We start from the raw sequence: 21374 nt of genomic DNA on the forward strand, positions 1-21374 counted from the left end.
GAATTTTATGGTTTAAGTGCAAAGAACATGATATTTAATAAATAAAGGTAACACATAAAACGTTAAAAAAACACCCCTTATGGACGTAATTTAAAATCTGAAACTTTCAGATTTTTTTTTTCTTATCAAATCAAAACTTACTATTTTATTGGTTTTGATGTCAAATGTAACTTTTTTTACTTTTTGTACAATTTGTCATATCTGTAGCAAATAGTTTATCCAACAGATGGCAGTATCTGCCAGGCTCCTTTGGTAATTGTCAATGTGCATGCACTACCTGAGTGTAGAAGAAAGTATGTTTTAGAGAAGGAGCGTTTGTTAAGCATGTTGCTGTGCGCTTTCACTGGGTAAATAAAAGTATATTTTTGTAACACGGATGTTCGTTACTCTCTCATGCGAAGCACTAGGTTAGTGCACGAATCTCAACTGATTCAAAATCCATTTTCAAAACGTGGATCACCACGATATATAAGTACTTAGGGAATGTGACATATAATTTTATTAATCATGGAGCATTATTTTTTAATTTTGGGAGAGTGAGTATGAAATAAATATTTTATTAATCATTGAGAAGTTTTTTTTTTTTTTTTTTTTTTTTTAATTTTGGGAGACAGCAATCTTAGGAAAGTACGCAGGCAGCCAATGGCATAGGAACAGACAGCCCTGTATCTCCCCCTTCCTTTTGCAATCCTTATTATATTCTTTTAATATATTCAATGTTGTTTTATTAGATTTCATGTATTTTATTTTTCCAGATGTTCTGCAACTGTTATTTTCTTATATTTGTGAAATAATGAAACATAAAATACCCACCTTTTTCAGAATCATGAAATACTGTATTAGCACATTTTCTTTCCCATACAGTGAAATTATATAACGCTAAGTGAAAACTATTCCCAGATGATAAAAATAAGAATAAAAAATTCATCTGGGAAAGGAAGCAGCTAACAACTATTAGAATTTGCCAAAAAGAACTGGATATGGCAGATTGAACTGCATAGATTTAAAAAAAAAAAAAAAAAAAAAAAAAAAAAAAAACTGTCTTTTAGTATTGGTATCAGTAACATTATGGTGCAATATTGTGAATTTTGCAATGTGCCCAGCTCAATAAAAAGGCTCTCCTAAAAGCACTTCATGTGAAATTACAAAAGAATTTCCCAAACGAGAAAATTTAATAAATGTAGAAAGAGAAAACTTTTTCTCCTGTCCTAGGTCTGACAGATCAAGCCAGAATCCAGATGGATTGGAATATGAGTTTCATAATACAGATAAAAATGTATACACTAAATATAATGAACAAATTCAAAAAAGACAGAAACAAGTAGCAGCTTTCTTATAGAAATTCCTGTTGATTTTGTTGAGAAACTTATTAATACTCCCAATATTGAGGTTTTTGTGGAATCCTTGATCGTGCACATACAATCGTGTGTTAATAATGATATGTGGATATTTACTTTGCACTTGCTGGAGTTTGAGCAAGTCATTTTTGATAAGAGTAGTCAAAACTAATGACGCACAGGTAAGGACTGATCGCACAATAGAAACATAAATCAGATGAATCTTTCTTAAATCTAATTTGGAATAATTGCCATTAATTTTATTATAATTGGAAGTTTAAAGAGTTTTGTGGCATTTGTAAAGAAGGACATAACATTTTTTATCCTTCCACTTAAGTTTGCTATGAAAAATGCCACCAAGATACTCGGCTTTGCAAACTTTTGAAATAATTTCATTAAAGAGAATAAGATTTTTCTTGGATAAAATATTCATGTGCTTTTCAAAATAATTAACAAATGAAATTTTGGGCATTGATGAATATTCTCCATTCACCAATCTTCAATCATTGGCATTAACTCTTGAAGTTATCAGATGTCATGATTTAAGTTTGCTGGGTTATAGTATATTTAAGGGTGCCTTTTGGGTTATCGCTAAGATGTTGTTTCATTTATCGCCAAGTTGTTGTTGCATTTATGGTAACCTGAGAAGGTGAATGTTATGAAAACCCTATTATTATGTAATTGGTTGCATGATTGCAGTGAATTTGAATGATGGAAAAAGATTAAGGGCTTCTTGTTTTGGATGTTGGTTACGAAATTCGGTGGTTATTTTGTGAAGGTAGTGTTATCACTGATTTGACTGTGAAGGTAGTGTTACCAGCATAACAGCCCATGAAACAATTTGTGTAATTTATTAGTTTAGGAAAATCCATCACACTGAAGTGGAAGATTGGGCCAGAGATGGAGCCCTGTGGAACTCCAGCCCCGATTTCTGGTAAATCTGATAGCGCTTTTCCAACAGTAATTGTAAATTTCCTATTTGTAAGGAAAGACATAATTAGAAGTGTAATTTCTCAACACAACACATCAGGCATGAGTAAGACAATATTTTGACGAATATGTAAGGAAAATCAACAAGTCTTACTAATTGTTTGGAAATAGAAAGATTTTTTTCAGAAGACAAACTGTTAAGGTCATATAAAAGTCTAAGATATGATTGCATTCTACAAAGAATGATTCTTTCAAAAGTATTTGCTAAGCTGATAATAGGCTGACTGACCTGTAACTATCTGGCCTGGTTATGTTTTTAACAGATTTAGGTTAAAAGGATGCACACACTGATTTTATAACAATACCAAAGCATCTATGAAAATTATACAAATAATTAAATTGATGCTTTTAATAATTATTTTAAAACTATTTATAACAGTATGAATATTGTACATAATAACTTCTAAAATTTACCAAAGTTATTACATACAACGTTATAAAAAATAGTAATAGTGGTCGTGTCCAGTTATAATTTAGTAAGCCAAATATAATTATAAATTTTGCTACTTCCTTCTCAAATGTCCACAGGCAAAAAGATACAGATACTTTTGTCATCATCTTATGCAATTCATTACCATAGTTTATATTTTAATGATAAGAAAAAATAATTATTTACCTGGGCCACTAATATACCCAAATTTGTACATTGTTTCCAGAAATACTATATCACCATATACAGATCTTTCCAACACAACACCTTGTCCTGTAAAAAGTCAATATATAATGTAAATAACAAAAAAGTTTACTAAAATTGCTGTAACATTTAAGCTTCGTACACAAAATTATAAAACAAATAGGTTTTTTTATTATCTCTGGACACTTTTTTTGGCAGTTTTTTTATGACAACAGAGTCCCCCTCATCACCATCTGCATTTCACCAACGTTCTCTTAATATGTTCTTTCCAAGAGAAAAGACGTTTTTATTGACCTCTAGAACTTTACCTTTTTTTACTTATCTTGCATTTTTCTTCTTTATCCAGTAAAATGTAAAGAATTTCACATAGAAAATTATGCAATTAATATTTCTTATAATATATTCCTTTCCACAATACCATATTTCCTTTCATATTTTACCACTCAGTGGCAGGTTCTGAAAATTTTTAATATGTTCTTGTAATTTTCCCCTTTTTCAATACTTTTATCAAAGAAAGAGCTCCCATAAATTTTAAAATGGATTCATCCATGTAATGGTTGTGTTCATTATACTACTAAAGACAAACCCTCATAAAAATATTTGCAAAGGTCAGGTTGAACTTTTCCTTTCTAACTGTTCACTTTTATGGCAACCTAATATAAAGAAGTAATCTGTTATAGCAAAGCAAGCACAAACTGATATTCACTCTAAGATTTTTCTGAGTCAGCTGGACATTCACTTTCTTTAATTATTTGAATGATTTGATGGCTGAGGAGTAGCAGTGGCAACAAAGAGAATGAACAAGTTTCAAGTTACAGGGAAATAGAAATGAATATAACTTATTAGATATTGTAATATTAATATAGCAATATATTCTTATTGGAATATAAGTTTCTTCTAAAGGAATAATATTGCAGTAGTGTGCGGACAATACAAAAGGACAAAACAGCTATAATATCCACATTAAAAATTACACCTTACAAAAATCACTATTACTCCATCTATATCACAGTAATAAGTTCGAAATCCAGACTACCAATCAAAAAATAAACAAAATAATATTAAAAAAACCCTTTCCCTGCTAACAAAGTCTAGGAATGGTTAATATAATCTCTACATATAATAAAAGAAAGCGTCTGTGTGTCTTTCGTTCATACTGTGCGTAAGCTAATGGATCCAGGGCTACAAAATTTGGTATATAGGTACATCTAGACAAGAGGCAGTGCACTTCAAAGGGGTTTTTTCAAAATTCGAATCAGGTTTTTTTATTTATTTTATCTTTTTGATTTTATTGCATCATTTTGAATAGTTTCATTCTTTTAGAAATGTGGTTTTGGCAACAGTTTTTCATTCAATTGTATACAGGACTGTTGACTATTGAGAATCAGCACTGTTGCCACTTGAAAAAATAAGGGCGATAACTGTGCAGTTTATAAATTTAATGTTTCTCTTGGATACTGGACGTTTGTCGAGAGAAGGCAACAGGGAGTTGATTAATTAATTTATTAAGATAATTAATATTTGTATTAAGGGATATTGCTTATTTAATTGTAATTTTGTTATATGTAATACTTTTATTTTTTAAAGTCCAAAAGGGCTTTGTCCCTGAAGGACTATTGTTTTCGTTTAGTGATTTTGCGTTGGTTCACAATAAAAGTCCATTTCACTTTTCAAACTATTGCCACCAAATGTTAGAGTCCTGCATTATATTTGAAGAAATCAAATAATGAAAAATCTCCATAAACGTATGTATATTTCTCGCATTGTGAAAGAACAATGGTACATAGAGCCATCGAATTTTGAATGACGTAATCCTACTGCGAATATGGGCGTGTGGAAGCCCAAATTTGAAATTTGATTTATTATAAATTTTAAAGAATTTTTGATTAACAAACTGAAGGATTTCAAAGCAAGCAATGGCAATGCTGTACAGAAAAAACATTTTTATCTCCAGCGCGCGAGACTGCATATTAGAAATTCTAAAGATATGTTCAATTTAAAACTATTTTGCGATATTGCTCTTGAACTGAATTTTATGGTTTAAGTGCGAAGAACACAATATTTAATAAATAAAGGTAACTGAGAAAATGTTTTTAAAAAATGCCCCTTTGGACGTAATTTAAAATCTGAAACCTTTAAGTTTTTTTTTCATGAAGTTGTTCTGCAGAGTAAAATTCTGCGCAATTTTTAAATTTAACGTTTGGTGTTTCAGGCATGTTTCCGATTCATTTAAAAGCCAGAAGAAGGCTGACCGCATAGCTGCTAGTATTCAATAAAAGAAAGCTGATTTTGGCATAAATAGGACTTTTTCTCCTAATTAATTGAAATTCTTGCAGTGACACCTAACCTTGATTTAATGATGCTGATAATCTAAAATATGGAAATTTCAGAAATCCAGAATCGCTGAAGTCTCGAACTTTCTTTTTGAATACCGTTATAAGTTCTGCAGACGTTTGTTCAGTTCTCGTCGAACAGGATCCAAAGCTTTAAAAACATTTACATAATAGCAAAAGTATTTTTTATGCTTCAATTCAAATTACTTGACATGGTACCTATGCATTTTCCAGGCAACTACAAAAGTTGGGGAAGATAAAAAATTTATTAAAACTTGCAGCGATTTCCAACAATCACTCTGATGATTAAAAAATATTTCATATTCTTACAATAGCAATAAAAAGCTATGAACTCGGCCCTGAATTAATTTGTTTAAATACGAATACAAGTGACGTTGCATAAATGAGCCCTATTTTTTATTGCATTATTTTGCTGAACCCCAGTTTTTCAGTGTTTTGTGCATGCCTAATTTAGTCAGCTCTACAATTTTGAAAATACTCCACTTTTCGATAGAAAGCAGGTCCCAAATTTTAACCTTTTTTTAATATAAGTGAAAATTTAAAAGTAGCAGCTGATTTATATCCTTTTTTAAAACTAGCTTATTGAAATTGTGATTACATAAAACCAAAAAATCTTACGAATGCATTATAATGTCACACTTATCTATCATTAGTGCTAAATCATATACAGCCAAAAGTCGTTAATCCGGACTCGTCGGGACTTCGGCGATTCCGGATTATAGATCATCAGTTTAAATCTGGCAAGATGGTATGCAGAAATTATAAAATTAAAAATATGAAACCGTAATTTATGAAATAAAGAACAATTATGATCTAAAGGGTATCAAAATTTACAAAAAAAAAAGCTTAATATTTATTTGTTTACTTTATTAAACATTTCTTTCAATGTAAGTTGTTTAAGTTGCTTCGTTTTTTATGTGATAACACTTTCTCTTTAATTCTATAAACAGACATAATTTCTTGTTCAGTTACAAAGTTCTGCTGTATTCCATTGACTTTCTTCCCCCTCAAAAATTGTCAAAGAAAAAATATGTAAATACCAATAAAATTAAATAGCTGATGCCAGAGTTGAAATTTTGCTTATGATTGCTTATGACAGTAGCAAAATGCAGTAAAAAAGGAGAGCTGGTAAAAATAAAAATTACAATTCCACTGTACATTTCATAACAATTTTCATTCTTCAATTTCCGACATTTTATCCTTCACGCTTTTCCTTTTATATTTTAACAATTATACCAACCTGCTAAAAAATCAATCAGGAGAATATTTTCAGCAATAAAAATAATTTTTAGGCAGTAAAAATATACAAAAAACACTTTTTAATAACAAACTATAAATACAATCTAATTAATATCTGAAAATGAAATTACTATATCATAAATACAATTAATACAAAAATACTCACAAATTATAAAATATGGTATTTTTCTGTTAATTGGGCACCACTTAGCATCAAAACATAACTGCTGGCATAAATCTAGAGTTTCATGACCCTAACGATAGATAAAGCTAAAAAGAACAAAAAAAATGAACTTGCAGTAATGTATCACAAATATGTGGAATGCTGAAGTTGTACAATTCCTCTGATGCTTTTAAAGTAAAATTAGATTGCTGTATACATGGCAATGTGTACATTAAACACTGCATAGCTATTTATGACACAGCGGCAAATTTTTATTTCTTAAAAAAAAAAAAAAAAAAAGGCAACATAATTTTCCTCATAGTATGCCTGTTTTTGCTAATAAAAGTTTTTCCAGCATGTCATTATTCATATTGAATCTAAATTTGGTTCTTGTTTTTAATAATAATGCCCAAAATGCTCTCACACTTTGTATTTGAGATAAGAATTATCAAGGTGGCCAATACTATTTTAGAAAGCTCAGTGCTTTAAAATTCATCAGCAGTTGTTCCTATTAGACTTCACTAAATATAAATTCCTGACAGTTCTAAAACTTTAGCCATGCTTTCTGACTTTAAATAGAAAAATTTTGATCACAAATTATCTGTTGCAATACCAACATGTTTGTCTCTGGAAACTAAAAAAACTGAAATCTGTTTAAAAAATATCTCCTGTCAGAAAAATATGCAGCTGCCACAATAGACACACCTGCAACTTTAGCATGTATACAATTATTTCACAGCCAATGAAAATGTTATTATCAGGGCGGTGGAGTCGGAATCGGAGTCAGGTAGATTTTTGGGTAAAAGGAGTCAAGAGTTGGAATCGCTAAAAAACACGTCGACTCCAAATCCAGTTTTCGTCGAACAGTTTGAATTTGAAATGAAATTAAAGTGAATTGAAAAAAAATTAATGACACACTGAGTTAATATTTTTATTTATGGACTATATACATTAATAATTATTTTCTATATTATTGACATATTAGTAAATAAATATAAGGGAGCAGGATGGACATGACATTTGCTATCAGGTTGTCCGGAAAATAATGCAGGTTTTTGCAACTGTTTATCTTTCCTGTACATTTTTAGCAACAAAAGTATTTTGAATTACACTGGTTTATATATCATTTTGAAGCTCTATTTTTGCTCTATATTTTTATAATAATTTTGTTCCAAAATCATCATACATCAAGCGAAACTCTCAGCAATAAAAGCTACCATCAACATTACATCAATAAACAATTTCTCCAATATCCATCAACTCAGACAGCCAAGCAGCCATACTCTCCACCCCAAATCCAGACAATCATTCTCACCTGGCTCATAAATTAATAATTTCTCTAAAGATCTCAATACTGAAATAACCATAACTTAGATCAAGGGGCACAGCGGCAACAACACCGCCAATAATCTAGCAAAAACAGCAGCTCTTTCCCAAGAAGGCGACTTCCTCAATATCAAATTTCGAAAATCGCAACTACAACAGAGCCTAAACAAACATTTAAGGCATGAGTGGCAAGTAGAGTGGAATAACTCCACAATAGGCCGGTGCACTCACCAGTTCTTCGCAAAAATCGGCACAAAAATTAGAAGCTCGAAAACCTTCCTAACTCTCAGTCACTGCCCATATCCAGATTATTTTCTTAAAAGGAATTTCTCTAATAGTGACAATTGTGTGTGTGGAGCCAAAGGAGATGCAGACCATTACTTCAGCCGTCTTACAAGTGACCTACCAAATTAAAAGCAAGCCAAATTTGCACCAAAAGAAAATTCTGGTGAATGTTTGGTGGTCTGCAGCTGGTCTCATTCACCACAGCTTCCTAAATCTGGGCAAAACGATTACGGCCGATAAGTATTGTCAGCAAATCAACGAAATGCACCAAAAATTGCAACGCATGTGCTCGGCCTTGGTCAACAGAAAGCGGCCAGTTCTTCTCCATGACGATGCTCGGTCGCATGTCCTGCAACTGATCCTACAGAAATTGAACAAATTTGGATACGAGACTCTCCCTCTTCCATGTTCGCCTGACCTCTCGCCGACCGATTACCACTTTTTCAAACAACTGGATAACATTCTGCAGAAGAAATGCTTCAGAAACCAAGACGAGGTCAAAACCGCCTTTGACAACTTTATTGCATCCAGAACTCCAGAGTTTTATTCTACCGGCATAAATAAACTTTTATCTCGTTGGCAAATATGCATTGATTTGGCTGGTGCTTATTTTGATTAATAAAATTGTTTTTAAGTTGAGTTATGATACTTTGACGATATATGTTAAGAACCTGCATTATTTTCCGAACAACCTAATACTAATCTCATTGACGAATTTAGGTAAGCAGCAAGAATTCCCAAAATTGATGCCATTCTTAGGAAGCGAGTAGGAAAAGGAGCAACGCAATGGAGAAGTACTTATTTGATGATATAGTGGTTAAGAACTTGAAAGAAGTAACTATAGTAGATTAAGAACTTTTTCAGAAGATATAAATTACCCTAATATTTCATTAACAGAAAGACTGCGGAATGATATTGCAGAACTGGAAACCCTTCTTTCAACCCCATATATAGCCACAAAAAAAAAAAAAAAAAAAAAGCTACAATCTGAAGAATTAACAGGAGATGAGAACGTTAGAAGATGTAGATAACCCTAATGTTTCACTAGCAGAAAGACTGTGGAATGATCTTGCAGAATTGAAAACACTTCTTTCTATACCATATATAGCTACCAAAAAGCTACAATTTGAAGAATTAACAAGAGTCAAGATTGGAAGAATGTGATGTTTGTTCTTTCTGAAATAGAGGGTTTATTGCAGAAGGAATCATTTCTTCAATGAAGAAAAGAGAAACTAATTTGATAGACAATAAGATCGTGCTGGGTTAATATTGAAAAGGCTAAGGCAAAGTGAATGGAAATAAATAACCAACAGCCTTTAGATATAAAAATGAAAAAATGCAAACAAGATTTATACATGGCCTTTGAAGAAATAAATAAATATGATTACTCTTGCAAGACACCTCTTTTAGAACTTATAAAAATCTATCCTGAAAAGTAGCACTAACAGTAACAGTTCTTCTTCCTACTCAAGTCAGTGTGGAAAGACTCTTCTCAGTTCTGAAGTTTATCAAATTGGATCTATGGCCCTCTAATAAAAAGGATCTTGCCAAAGTCTTACTGTTTCTTAGAAATTACTAATGCCAGTTTTTCCATCTTATAATAAATGCTAATTAATATAAAAAAAAATTGGTTAATCTTTGGAACATGGTAACAAGTAGTTTGGCAACATTTTGGTAAGGCGATAAAGGTTACTAGCTAGGACTTTAGCAGTGTACATGGATAAAGTCAAGAGTGTGCGCAATGCCATTTTTGTGGAATTCTGGGATGTTTTTTTAAGTGAAAATAGGTCAACGTGTACATGGATGATACCGTGTATGTGCAATTCTTAAAAACGCGGTAAGCAGTGGGCGATTCTGCACTTTCTCCCAATTTCGCACCTAATCTTCGTCATGATTAAGCACTTTTATTTCATAAAAGTTCTAGCATAAGCGTAATTCGGCTAGCAGATTGTTGGAAAAAAATGTTGAGTATAAGAAAGAAAAAAAAAAATGCCTTTACTTCGTGAAAACAAAATGGCGTCCAAACAAAAACTCGCAGGTTGCTGTAGCAGGGTTGGTTGCCAAATTTTCGCCAAAAAATCGTTAAGTTGAAAAAATCCAAAGATTAACCAAAAATTTTTATGCATCAGTTTTTTCTGTAGCGTCTATTACTTCTTTTATATTTAAAAAAAAGCTGTACCTATGTGTATGTGCACGTTTTGATGTCCATTAAACGAAAAGTGGAACTGCTGCAAAAAATGGATATAGGTATATTTTTCTCCAAAAAAATATCCAAAAAAAAAATCCAAATTTTCGCCAAAAAAATCGTTAAGTTGAAAAAATCCAAAGATTAACCAAAAATTTTTATGCATCAATTTTTTCTGTAGCGTCTATTACTTCTTTTATATTTAAAAAAAAGCTGTACCTATGTGTATGTGCACGTTTTGATGTCCATTAAACGAAAAGTGGAACTGCTGCAAAAAATGGATATAGGTATATTTTTCTCAAAATTATGCTAGGAGTATGACTTTGGAAAGTCAACTATATATGACATAACAGAAAAAAAAACTTTACGAAGTTTTTGTGGATTCCAACACACCACTCACAATAAATTTAAGAAAAATTATTTGCTATGCTAAAAGTGATGATCAAAGTGATGATTGAATGGCCTGACAGAGATGCAGCGAGGGTGAGCCACTGACAGGTCCAATGCTAATGGCTGAAGCCAAAATACTTCATGAACAAATGAAATTAAAAACTGAGTGCATATATTCGACAGGTTGGCTAACGCTCCGTATACGAACCCCCACGATTTCCACGGGTCTCGTAATTCGGGTTGCATGAAAATAGCGTGCGTAAGTTTATTTCTCTTATTTCTAATACAGATCACACTTTTCCTGCATGTAAGCTAACACTGTAATACGGTAGAATCTAGCAAACTCGACATAATGTGGACTGAAAGACTGTTGAGTTTCCGAAAAGATGAGTTTTACAGAATAAGGGTTGAGTTTTTAGAACTCTTTAATATTTAACTGTAAATTATTCTAGACACTTGTAGCACAATACTGAACATGAAAAAGTACAGCATATAATTTAATTAATGTTGATTTTTTTTTTACGTCAAGTTCTAGCAAAATAGGAATTAATAAAATTTTAGGTCTTTCTTTTGTAAAATTAGTCCAGGAATGGATGCTGCTGCCTGAACCACAAATAAAGCGTTTCACTCACCATTTTGTATTCACCACCTTTCATACTTTTTCCCTTCCTTTAAACCATAAATACATGCTCTTTTCACACACCAAGACTCAATGTCGAACCTCTTCTTTTCCACCCTATCAAAGTAGTCCCTCCAACACTTAAATCCATGGTAATTTTTTTTTTATACTTTGAACAGTCTTTTTAATGCATCTAGTTTCATTTCCATTGTCACATTAGTTTGTTGTTAACGCTACAAGTTTATATCATTGTAAGTACTATTGTCTCTTCACAGCTGAACACAATCAACTAGTGTCAAAGATTCCACAGCTACACTAACAATTTTAGTACATGCAAACGCTGCAGTAATGCACAAGTATAAACTTTTGGTAATTGAAAAAATACACAACCTTAAGCATTTAAAGGTTTTGCCAATATATATCATGCAAATAAAAGAGCACGACTGACACAAGAGTTAATGTATGATTAGTTTGAAAATCATTTCGTACCCGAGGCTCGGCAAAATTTGAATTCGTTTGTTTCACCTGATGACATAAAGTTTTCTTAGGGTAGACAACTATTCGGCTCATATTTAAAGTTTTAATGAAAGATAATGTATCCATGTTATGCTCCAATCATCAATCAATGGTTGACGAAATCTGTAGTATGATTATAGATCCAGATAATATTGTTACAGATAGAGAAGAAAATGACAGAAAGGTTACTGAAAACGAAAAAATTTCGATTGACAAGTTATTCGGAATTCCCGACACGGCAACTACGGGACTTGAACAGTGGAACTACACAATCAAATTCTATTCAAAAGGAGGAGGAAGACAAAAAATCTGGAAGATTTCAGATTTAAAATTACGACCAAAGGGCCGTTTTTTTTTTTTTAAATTTTTTGTTTGTTACCTTTATTTATTAAATATCATGTTCTTTGCACTTAAACCATAAAATTCATTTCAACAACAAAATAGTTTTAGATATAGTTAGTTTTAAATAGTTTTAAATTGAGCATATCTTTAGAATTTCAGATATACAACCTCAGGATCTGGAGATAAAAAGGCTTTTACCCCATAGATTGTTGCCATTGCTCGCTTTTAAATCGTTGCATTTGTTACTCAAAAATTTGTTAAAAGTTTTACAAAATATGAAATCAATAATAAAACAAATTCCATATTTCAAATTTGGTCTTCCACATGTCCATATTCGTAGGACGATTACGTCATTCAAAATTCAATGGCTCTATGTACCGTTGTTTTATCACAATGTGAGAAACAGGCATACATTTATGCAGATTTTTCATTATTTAATTTCTTCAAATATAATGCAGGATTCTAACATATGGTGGCAACAGTTTGAAAAGCGAAACGGACATTTATAGTGATTTAATCGCAAAACGAAAATAGTCCTTCAGGTACAAAGCCCCTTTGGACTAAAAAAAAGATTAAATAATTTTTAAAAATGTTTGAGTTTGCGCGACTAACTTACTAGCAAAGGTTTATTTTGAAAATTATCTGTCAGAATTAACTTAAACTAAACAATTATAGTTCTATTTCTTTTTCCCAAATTAAAAATGTACGCTGTTTCTCTGATTCTTTAGAACTGTAGTCAAAAGGAAAATGCAAGATGAAAATATGAAAGCTTTTCTCGTGTTTTATTCCACATCTCAATGCTTTTCTCATCATTAAAGGAAACTGAAACAAAGCATAAATGCATCATGACCAACTTCTACAGCCACATTTACCTGGATATTTCAACTGAAAGAACACGATTCAATATTGAGAATAAAAAACTTCACCAAAAAGGGGGGAACGCTGCGGAGCGCAATGAATTGGAAGTTGATCTGTCAGCACTTTCCTTATCTTCAGGGCAGATGTTTTTATTTTATTTGGCTTATAATTCCTTACTAAATATAGTATTTCATCTCAATGTACTCCGTCTTTGATATGATTTAAATCAAATTCCTCCTCATTATAATTCGCTTCCGATAGTGAAGAAAGTGACACAGACGTTATTGAAAACAAAGAAATTTCGATTGACAAATTAGTCGGTATTTTCGACACAGCAATTATATGACTTGAACAGCAGAACTTTGTAACTGAAGAAGAAACTATGTCTGTTTATAGAATAAAAGCGATAGTATTATCACATAAAACAAAGCAACTTAAACAACTTACATTGAAAGAAATGTTTAATAAAGTAAACAAATTAATATTAAGCTTTTTTTTTTGCATATTTTGATACCCTTTAGATCATAATTGTTCTTTATTTCATAAATTACGGTTTCATATTTTTAATTTTATAATTTCTGCATGCCATCTTACCAGATTTAAACTGATGATCTATAATCCGGAATCGCCGAAGTCCCGATGAGTCCGGATTAACGACTCTTGACTGTATCATGTTCTACATACTCAATCAAACTATAAAATTCAGTTCAACAGCAATATCGCAAATAAATTTTGAAATGTGCATATCTTTAGGATTACCAATACAAAGTCTCACGCGCTGGAGATAAAAATGTTGCTAATCTTTGGAATATGGTAACAGGTAGTTTGGCGACATTTTGGTAAGGTGATAAAGGTTACTAGGTAGGACTTTAGCAATGATCTGAGAAATGCACAGTTCGAATCACAGATTATTTCACAGAAACGAGAAATCATGAGACATGTCATGTGACATTTTCCGGAAAATTCCGATCGTGATTTTAGCTAATAAGCACTTAGAAACAATTTTGCTGCTAAAGTGTAGAATCATCCACTTATTTGTTTGGTGCTTTTTACAAGAGTAAGAATTGGATTTTTGTCAATTTTCTTTGACTTTTTAAGTGAAAATAGATCGATGTGTACATGGATAAAGTCAAGCGTGTGTGCAATTCCATTTTTGCGCAATTCCGGGACGTTTTTTTTAAGTGAAAATAAATCGACGTGTACATGTATACCGCATATGAGCAATTCTTAAAAACGCTCGAAGCAGTGGGCGTTTCTGCACTTTCTCCCAATTTCGCACCTAATCTTCGTCATGATTAAGCACTTTTGTTCCATAAAAGTTCTAGCATAAGCGTAATTCGGCTAGCAGATTGTTGGAAAAAATGTTGAGTAAAAAAAAAAAAAAAAAAAGGCTCTAGTGTAGAATTGGGTGCCCCTTCGATTATAGACAATTTTTTTTTTTTTAATTTTGGCGATGAAACCTCACTTCTGATTAACATCATAGTTTTAACTTTGTTTTAGCTTCCTGATTTTATTTAAATGAAAATAGGGTTTAATCCTAGTATCCGGTGCACACGGGATTTGGCTACTTTTGGCGACTTTATGATGAGCAGTAAAAACGGGACGTATACGATGAGTAGTTAACGGGTCATTAAAAGAAAATATATAGTTAAACATAGTATATACTATGTATATAGTGTATATACTATGTGTGTATATATATATATATATATAGGCGTTTTTTGGATCATTTTTGGTGTTGGCGATAATTTTCAAAGTCGTGCCAAGGCTGCACCATATACTAGGATTTTACCGAAAATAGATTGATGTGTACACGGACAAATTTAAGGCAGTGTGCAATGCATAGTTTGTGCAATTCTGGGATTTTTTTTAAGTGAAAACGGATCGATGTGTACATGGACACAGAGTTTGTGCAATTCTTTGACTTTTTATTTTGGTTTTGTGTAGCGGCCATCTTGAAATTGTGCCTTCCTGCCATCAAAAAAGAAGGGGCACCCAATTGTAAACTTTTACAACAACAACAACAACAACAACAAAAAAGCCTTTACTTCTTGAAAACAAAATGGCATCTCAAAAAAAAAAAAAAAAACTTGCAGGTTGCTGTAGCAGGTTTGGTCGCCAAAAAATCCCCAAGTCACCATAATCTGAAGATTCAGCAAAATTTTTTTTTTTTTTCCATTTAAAATGTTGCCATTGCTCGCTTTGAAATCGTTTAGTTTTTTTAATCAAAAATTCGTTTAAGAGTTACAAAATCTGAAATCAATAATAAAACAAATTTTAAATTCATATTAAAGCAAATATTCTATGGAAGATTACTTTATTCAAATTTTGGTGGCTCTAGGTACGGTTGTTTTATTACAATGCATACATTTATGCAGATTCTTCATTATTTAATTTCTTTAAATTAGACAGGGAGATAATATATGGTGGCAACGATATGAAGAGCGATACAGGTTTTTAAAGTTTTCAACGCAAAATGCCAAAACGAAATTAATAGTCCTTCAAAGACAATTGCCCCTATAGACTAATAAAGAACGGCAGACTACATTTTCATACAATGCCGAGTAATGCAAATACTCGAACTAAAAAATTTTAATAAAATTCTAATAACGAATCACTAAAAATTTGGAAAACTCGTCAATAAAAACTCGTCGTTAAAAAATTTCTAAAAATTTAAGTGGTATATCATATATATGCTTTTCAAGTATGATAATAGTTTCTCCTGCTAAAAATTTGTGATATTTAAATGACAATAACTTTGATTATTTATATACAAATGTATGGAAATATAAGACAACTATTTTAGCATGTTACATAACTCGGGGGGGGGGGTTCAACTGAAAGATACTTTCCTTAACATCCCTCAAGTAATTACCTGTGTTAAGCAAATGAGCTAGAGCGTCAATATACTGTTCAAGTCTTAGCATAAACATTCTGAACTGCAGAGCAGGAACATTCGGATGATGAGGGTTTTTATAAAATGTACTGAGGTCACAGCATTTGTAAGATGGTGGTAATAACTTGTCTATCTTTCGTATATCATATCCATAAGCAGATACAAAATATGGCTCCATATTTGGTTCAGTAAAAAGTTTCATATCAAATGCTTCAGCGAGTTGCTTTGCAAACGATGATTTTCCGGCACCAATATTTCCATCAACAACAATGAGTTTCGTATTTTCATCAAAGCGTTTCAGCGTGCCATCAGTAAACATATTCCAATATCTATACTTTTTGGTTTCATACGGCCATGGCGCAGGCTTTTTAATGTTTGGATCCTTAAATTCCTTGCTAGTAATACAAGCAAACTGAATTCTAGAAAATTTCGGTAAATATGTTAGCAATATTCGAGCCCGATGCATTTCACAATTAACAATTCTTGGCAAAGCTAAGAGGGCCATCACGTAAACAGTACAGTGACCCTCAAAATCGAATTTTCGGTTACGGTGAGCTTCTATAAACAAATGCTTGAAGCTAGTAGAATAGTAGCGAATCGGTGACACAAAAATAGCGCTGAGATTAATTAGCACCGGTTAAATAGAAAAAAATCGGTTTGTTGGAGTAAGTGTTATAGTATATTGTGAAAATGGAATTATTATAGTTTGCTTCTCGGAATTCTATTACAGCTTAATTATTCTATTATAGCTTCTTATTATAGCTTGCTAACTCGGAATTAAGTTTCCATAAATTTCCGAATGCAAAGAGTAGGCTAAGAAAATCTTGCTTTGGATCTAACGTTCCTGTTAGTTGAAGAGAGGGTGCTTGGTATCGGAAAATCTGTTTCATCAAGAACGTGTATGTTCCAAGCACTTCACACCTAGTGATTATAATTCGCTACGTAAGTATATTGCATATTTGTGGTTTATTACTTTAACATCCCACACACACACAGATCGTATTTTATTCCCGAGTGTCAAGATATAGAAACATCTTTTTACTCGACTTCTGATAAAGATCGGGTGGGGGAGAAAGAGAAGGGAGAAAGGAGTGTGGGAGGCGGATGAAAGAGAGTGAGGTCCGCACTAGCGGCGGCTAAAAAAGGGGGGTGTCAAGTTCAGTGTCGTTATAAGATGTAGCCGCGGGTGGTAAAACCGCAGAGTCAGTTTTGCGTGAATGAGTCAATTAAGGTTGTGATTCTTATGTGGGAAGGACGTCACAAGGGTAACGATGTTTTTCTCTGGGACGCGGGAGTGTCTGAGAGTGCTAATAAGGCTATTACTGTGGGTTTGTACTGAATAAAAGAAGTTGACCGCTAATCGTTTAATATACTCTTGAATAAGTTCGATTCGAAGGTCTCTGTGAAGATAGATGTTGGGAATATACCAAGGAGCATTGATAATTTCTCGTAGAATTTTATTTTGTAGAATTTGTAATTGTTTAATATTGGTTTTATCTGCATGTCCCCAGATCGGTGCTGCATAAAGAAGAGCTGGGCGCAGTACGGAGCGATATAGAATTAATTTGTTTGTAGTAGATAAGTTGCTTTTTCTACCAAGAAGAGGTCGCATAGTAGCTGTGGTGATTTTAAATTTTTGTACTACGGATCGGAAATGGGTTCTGAAGGTAAGTTTTGGTCAAGGGTGACTCCACGGTATTTGGTTTCATTAATCCAGTCTATTTCTTCATCAAATATTTCAGGGGTTGGAGGATAGTATTTCATGTTTCCTTTACGGAAAATTATTGCCTTAGTTTTATCAGTGTTAATTTTAATCCTCCAAAGGGTAAGCCATTTTTCCAGTTTTATGAGATAGCTTTGGAGTTGGTTTCTTACGGCGATAACTGTGCAGGCTTTAGTAAGTATGGCGGTGTCATCGGCAAAGAGTGCAAGATGAACAGAAGGGTCTTTAGGGATGTCTTGTGTATAAATATTAAAAAGGTACGGCGAAAGTGCCGACCCCTGTGGGACACCAGCATTGATTACTCTGGTGGTAGAGTAAGCAGTACCGATTTTGATTCTGAATGTTCTGTTGCTGAGAAAAGAAGCTATTAAGCGAATAAAATGATCTGGAAAATTGAGAGTGATTAGTTTGTAAATAAGGCCTAGATGCCATACCCTGTCAAAAGCTTTCGCGATATCGAGAAATATAGCACCGGTCGGAAGCTTGCAGTTGTAGCCTTCAGTGATAATGTTGATAACTCTAAGAAGTTGGTGGCAAGTGCTATGATGATTACGAAAACCGAATTGTTCTTCTGGAAGAAAATTCATGGAAGGGTGAATTTTTTGGATATGGAAAAATAGGATTTTCTCAGTAACTTTAGACAAGTGGCTAAGTAAACTGATAGGGCGATAGTTCTGTGGGAGAGTTGGATTTTGTTGAGGTTTAGCAAAAACAATTATTATAGCTTGCTTCCATGAGTTAGGAAAATGAGCGAATTTGATAATGTTGTTGATTATCTTAGTTAGGCAGGTAAGAGCGTTGATCGGAAGAAGGTTCAGTGCTTTTGTCGAGATGCCATCATGCCCTGGGGCTTTCTTCGTTTGTAAGGCGCTGATGGTGTTAGCAACGATTGTTGGGGTAGTCAGGAAAGTGAAGTTGTACGGAGCAGGGGTATTAAGGAAGTTATTGACCACCTGGTTGACCCGTTCAATATGGTTATTGTCGTACGGAGTGGGATTAAGAGTGAATGTATCTTCCATATAGTCCGCAAAAGATTTAGCTTTATCTTCTTCTGTATATGAAGTTCCACTAGGTCCATGGATAGGTGGAATAGGTTTATAAGGCTTCTTGAATTTGCGGGAAATGTCAAATAGGGAATTGTCCTCTATAGCTAGGTTATTTAGGAAATTGGTCCATTTTTGGTTTTTGAAGTTCTTGATTCTTCTGTTGATTTCTTTTTGCATAGAATTTAGTTCGTGTTTGAGTTGTGGATCCCTGGTGGTTTGCCATCTTTTACGGATCCGGTTTTTCTCTTTAATCCTATTTCTTATATCGGCAGGCAGGGAAAGGAAAGGTTTGTTCACATAAAAAGCATTGGTGGCTTCCTTTAAAGCAGAATTGATGCTGTTGGTAAATTTTGAGACTTCGTGTTCTAAATCTTCTGTATTGTTGATGCATGGGTTACCTTGTATGGAGTTATTCAGAATTTCAGAGTATTTGATCCAATTTGTAACTCCTATACTTCGGTCAAGTGAGGGGAGGTATTAATGGGGATTTCAAATACAATGGGGTTGTGGTCGGAAGGCAGAGCTGAAATTACAGAGATATTGCATCTGTTAGTAATGTTATTTGAGATGAAGAAGTCAATTGTGGTGGCGCTATTGTACCCGTAATGGGTGGGCTCGTCTGGAGCATGAATGTTATAATTATTTGATTGAATGAGTTTAAATATGTCATTTCCTTTTTTGTTAGCAGGTCCTCGGTTCTAGCAGGGGTGTTTGGCGTTGAAGTCCCCTCCGACATGGTAGAAGTATTAGAATTAAGGAGGTGAATCAATTCTTGTGCGCTGGGATTATTATTTGGTGGGATGTATGTATTCGAAATTTTGAATTTTTTATGTTCTATTACAATTTCTATTGTGTTACTTTCGAAAGTGGTGCTGGGATTAGGAATTTGAGCGTGTTTTATACAAGCGCCTGGCCCCAGCCACCACCCCTGTTCTTATTGGTTGCCGTTTATGACGTCAAGCTGAAAAGATTCCATTATCTGTTTCGTTTGAGTTATGTCAAGGGGAACATATAACTACTTTGGATTTGGTTCTCTCCTGTGTTAATGTGAATTTGTGCAATGTAACAGAATATTTGCAATTAAAACGAACCTAACACTATAAGAAAATATGTCGGCACTTTTTATATAAATTGTTTAACCATGTTAATGGAATAGATAAAACTTTATAATGCGTAAATAGTGTTTGGCTAAGCAATCTGTATTCAATGCAATTCATAGCGCTATACTGATATTTAAGAAATGCATTTTATAATTTCATATAAAAGGAGACCATTAACAAGATTTGCTTCGTCAGCAATGTCAAGAAATAGCACTTAACTCTTACTGTTTAAATAATGTCTGCCGCAGTTTTCGTGAATTAGCGGTTTATTTTGCAGAAAAGTGTTTTTAAAAGTGATATAAATGTAAAATTTAGTTATTTCTTTATAAAAATGAACTGTTTGATAATTAAATAACCTTCCTTTCATTTATTGCTTGCTATATAGAGATTGTTTGGTATCAAGATTGTTCGTAGTCAGATTAATTTTTTACTTTCCAATCCTAGGCATTAATTTCTCCTCATTTGTGGTTAAAAATAAGATAAAGTGATAAGATACTTTTAAATCGTAAAATACTTATAATATCGTTTATTTGACTTTGTCAATTGGAGTTATCATTCTGTTTTTTTATGTATTATTGTTTTGTTTCTTAACTTTTATATCTTATAAAATTGTTTATTGTCAAATGACTTCGATATTCGTCTAATGACCAAAATACTGCTAAACGGTTATCGACTGCACATCGAATTGCACCTTTTTTCTAATATTATGTATATTAACAATATATTTCTGAAGCTGCTTTTTATTTTTGTAATTTTTACAAATAGGGCAAATTATTCCATTGCTTCGCCTGTTTCAGCGCTAAAATGACCTCGAGCTCAAGATTTTGGCGCACAGAAATGCTGTAGAGAATTCTTTTCGTCACTGTATGACATCAGAAGTCGTGTCCAATAAGAGCTTGGGGTGGTGGCTGGGGCCAGGCGCTTGTGTGTTTTATGCTCCTTTTAACAAATGTGATGATGCCACCGCCTCTTCCTGTCTCACGATCCGTACGGTAGGTGTTATAATTAGCATAAAGTACTTTGAGTGCTGGTTTAAGGTGAGTCTCTTGTATGAGTATTACGTCAGGTTCAATTTCAATAATGAGGTTGGATAATTCATCTTTTTTATGGTAAAGACCGTTAGCGTTCCAAGAGAGGATTTTTATGTTGCATCTGTTCTTGAATTTATTAGCATTAAAGATGATTTCCTATTTTTTCAATGATTTCGACTACTGCGATTATTTTATCAAGAGGTGATTTCTTGGTTTTAATGTTTTTGAGTCCTTGTATCACTATTGTCCACATTGTTTTTAGCGAAGAGAAGTCAAAGAGGTCTGACAGGGAGGATTCTGCGGTTCTGGTAGATTCTTCTCTTAGAATTTCGTTTTGAAT

The 21374-nt window shown here is 33.0% G+C and overlaps 1 protein-coding gene across 1 annotated transcript in view; it reads right to left on the minus strand.

Moving 5' to 3' along the window:
* ND-42 (NADH dehydrogenase (ubiquinone) subunit ND-42) overlaps positions 1-16668 on the minus strand; it is a 48074-nt gene extending 31406 nt beyond the window's left edge. Inside the window, exons 1-2 of the mRNA XM_035374693.2 lie at positions 16114-16668; positions 2944-3030 (exon numbers count right to left, since the gene is read on the minus strand). Coding sequence (XP_035230584.2) covers positions 2944-3030; positions 16114-16639 — 613 coding nt within the window. The 5' untranslated portion in view covers positions 16640-16668. The remainder of the gene's footprint in view (positions 1-2943; positions 3031-16113) is intronic.
* Between the last annotated feature and the right edge of the window lie 4706 nt (positions 16669-21374).

Source organism: Stegodyphus dumicola, chromosome 6 (genome assembly GCF_044657685.1).
Source record: "Stegodyphus dumicola isolate Sdum_Otavi_A_Nest chromosome 6, ASM4465768v1".
NCBI lineage: Eukaryota > Metazoa > Arthropoda > Arachnida > Araneae > Eresidae > Stegodyphus > Stegodyphus dumicola.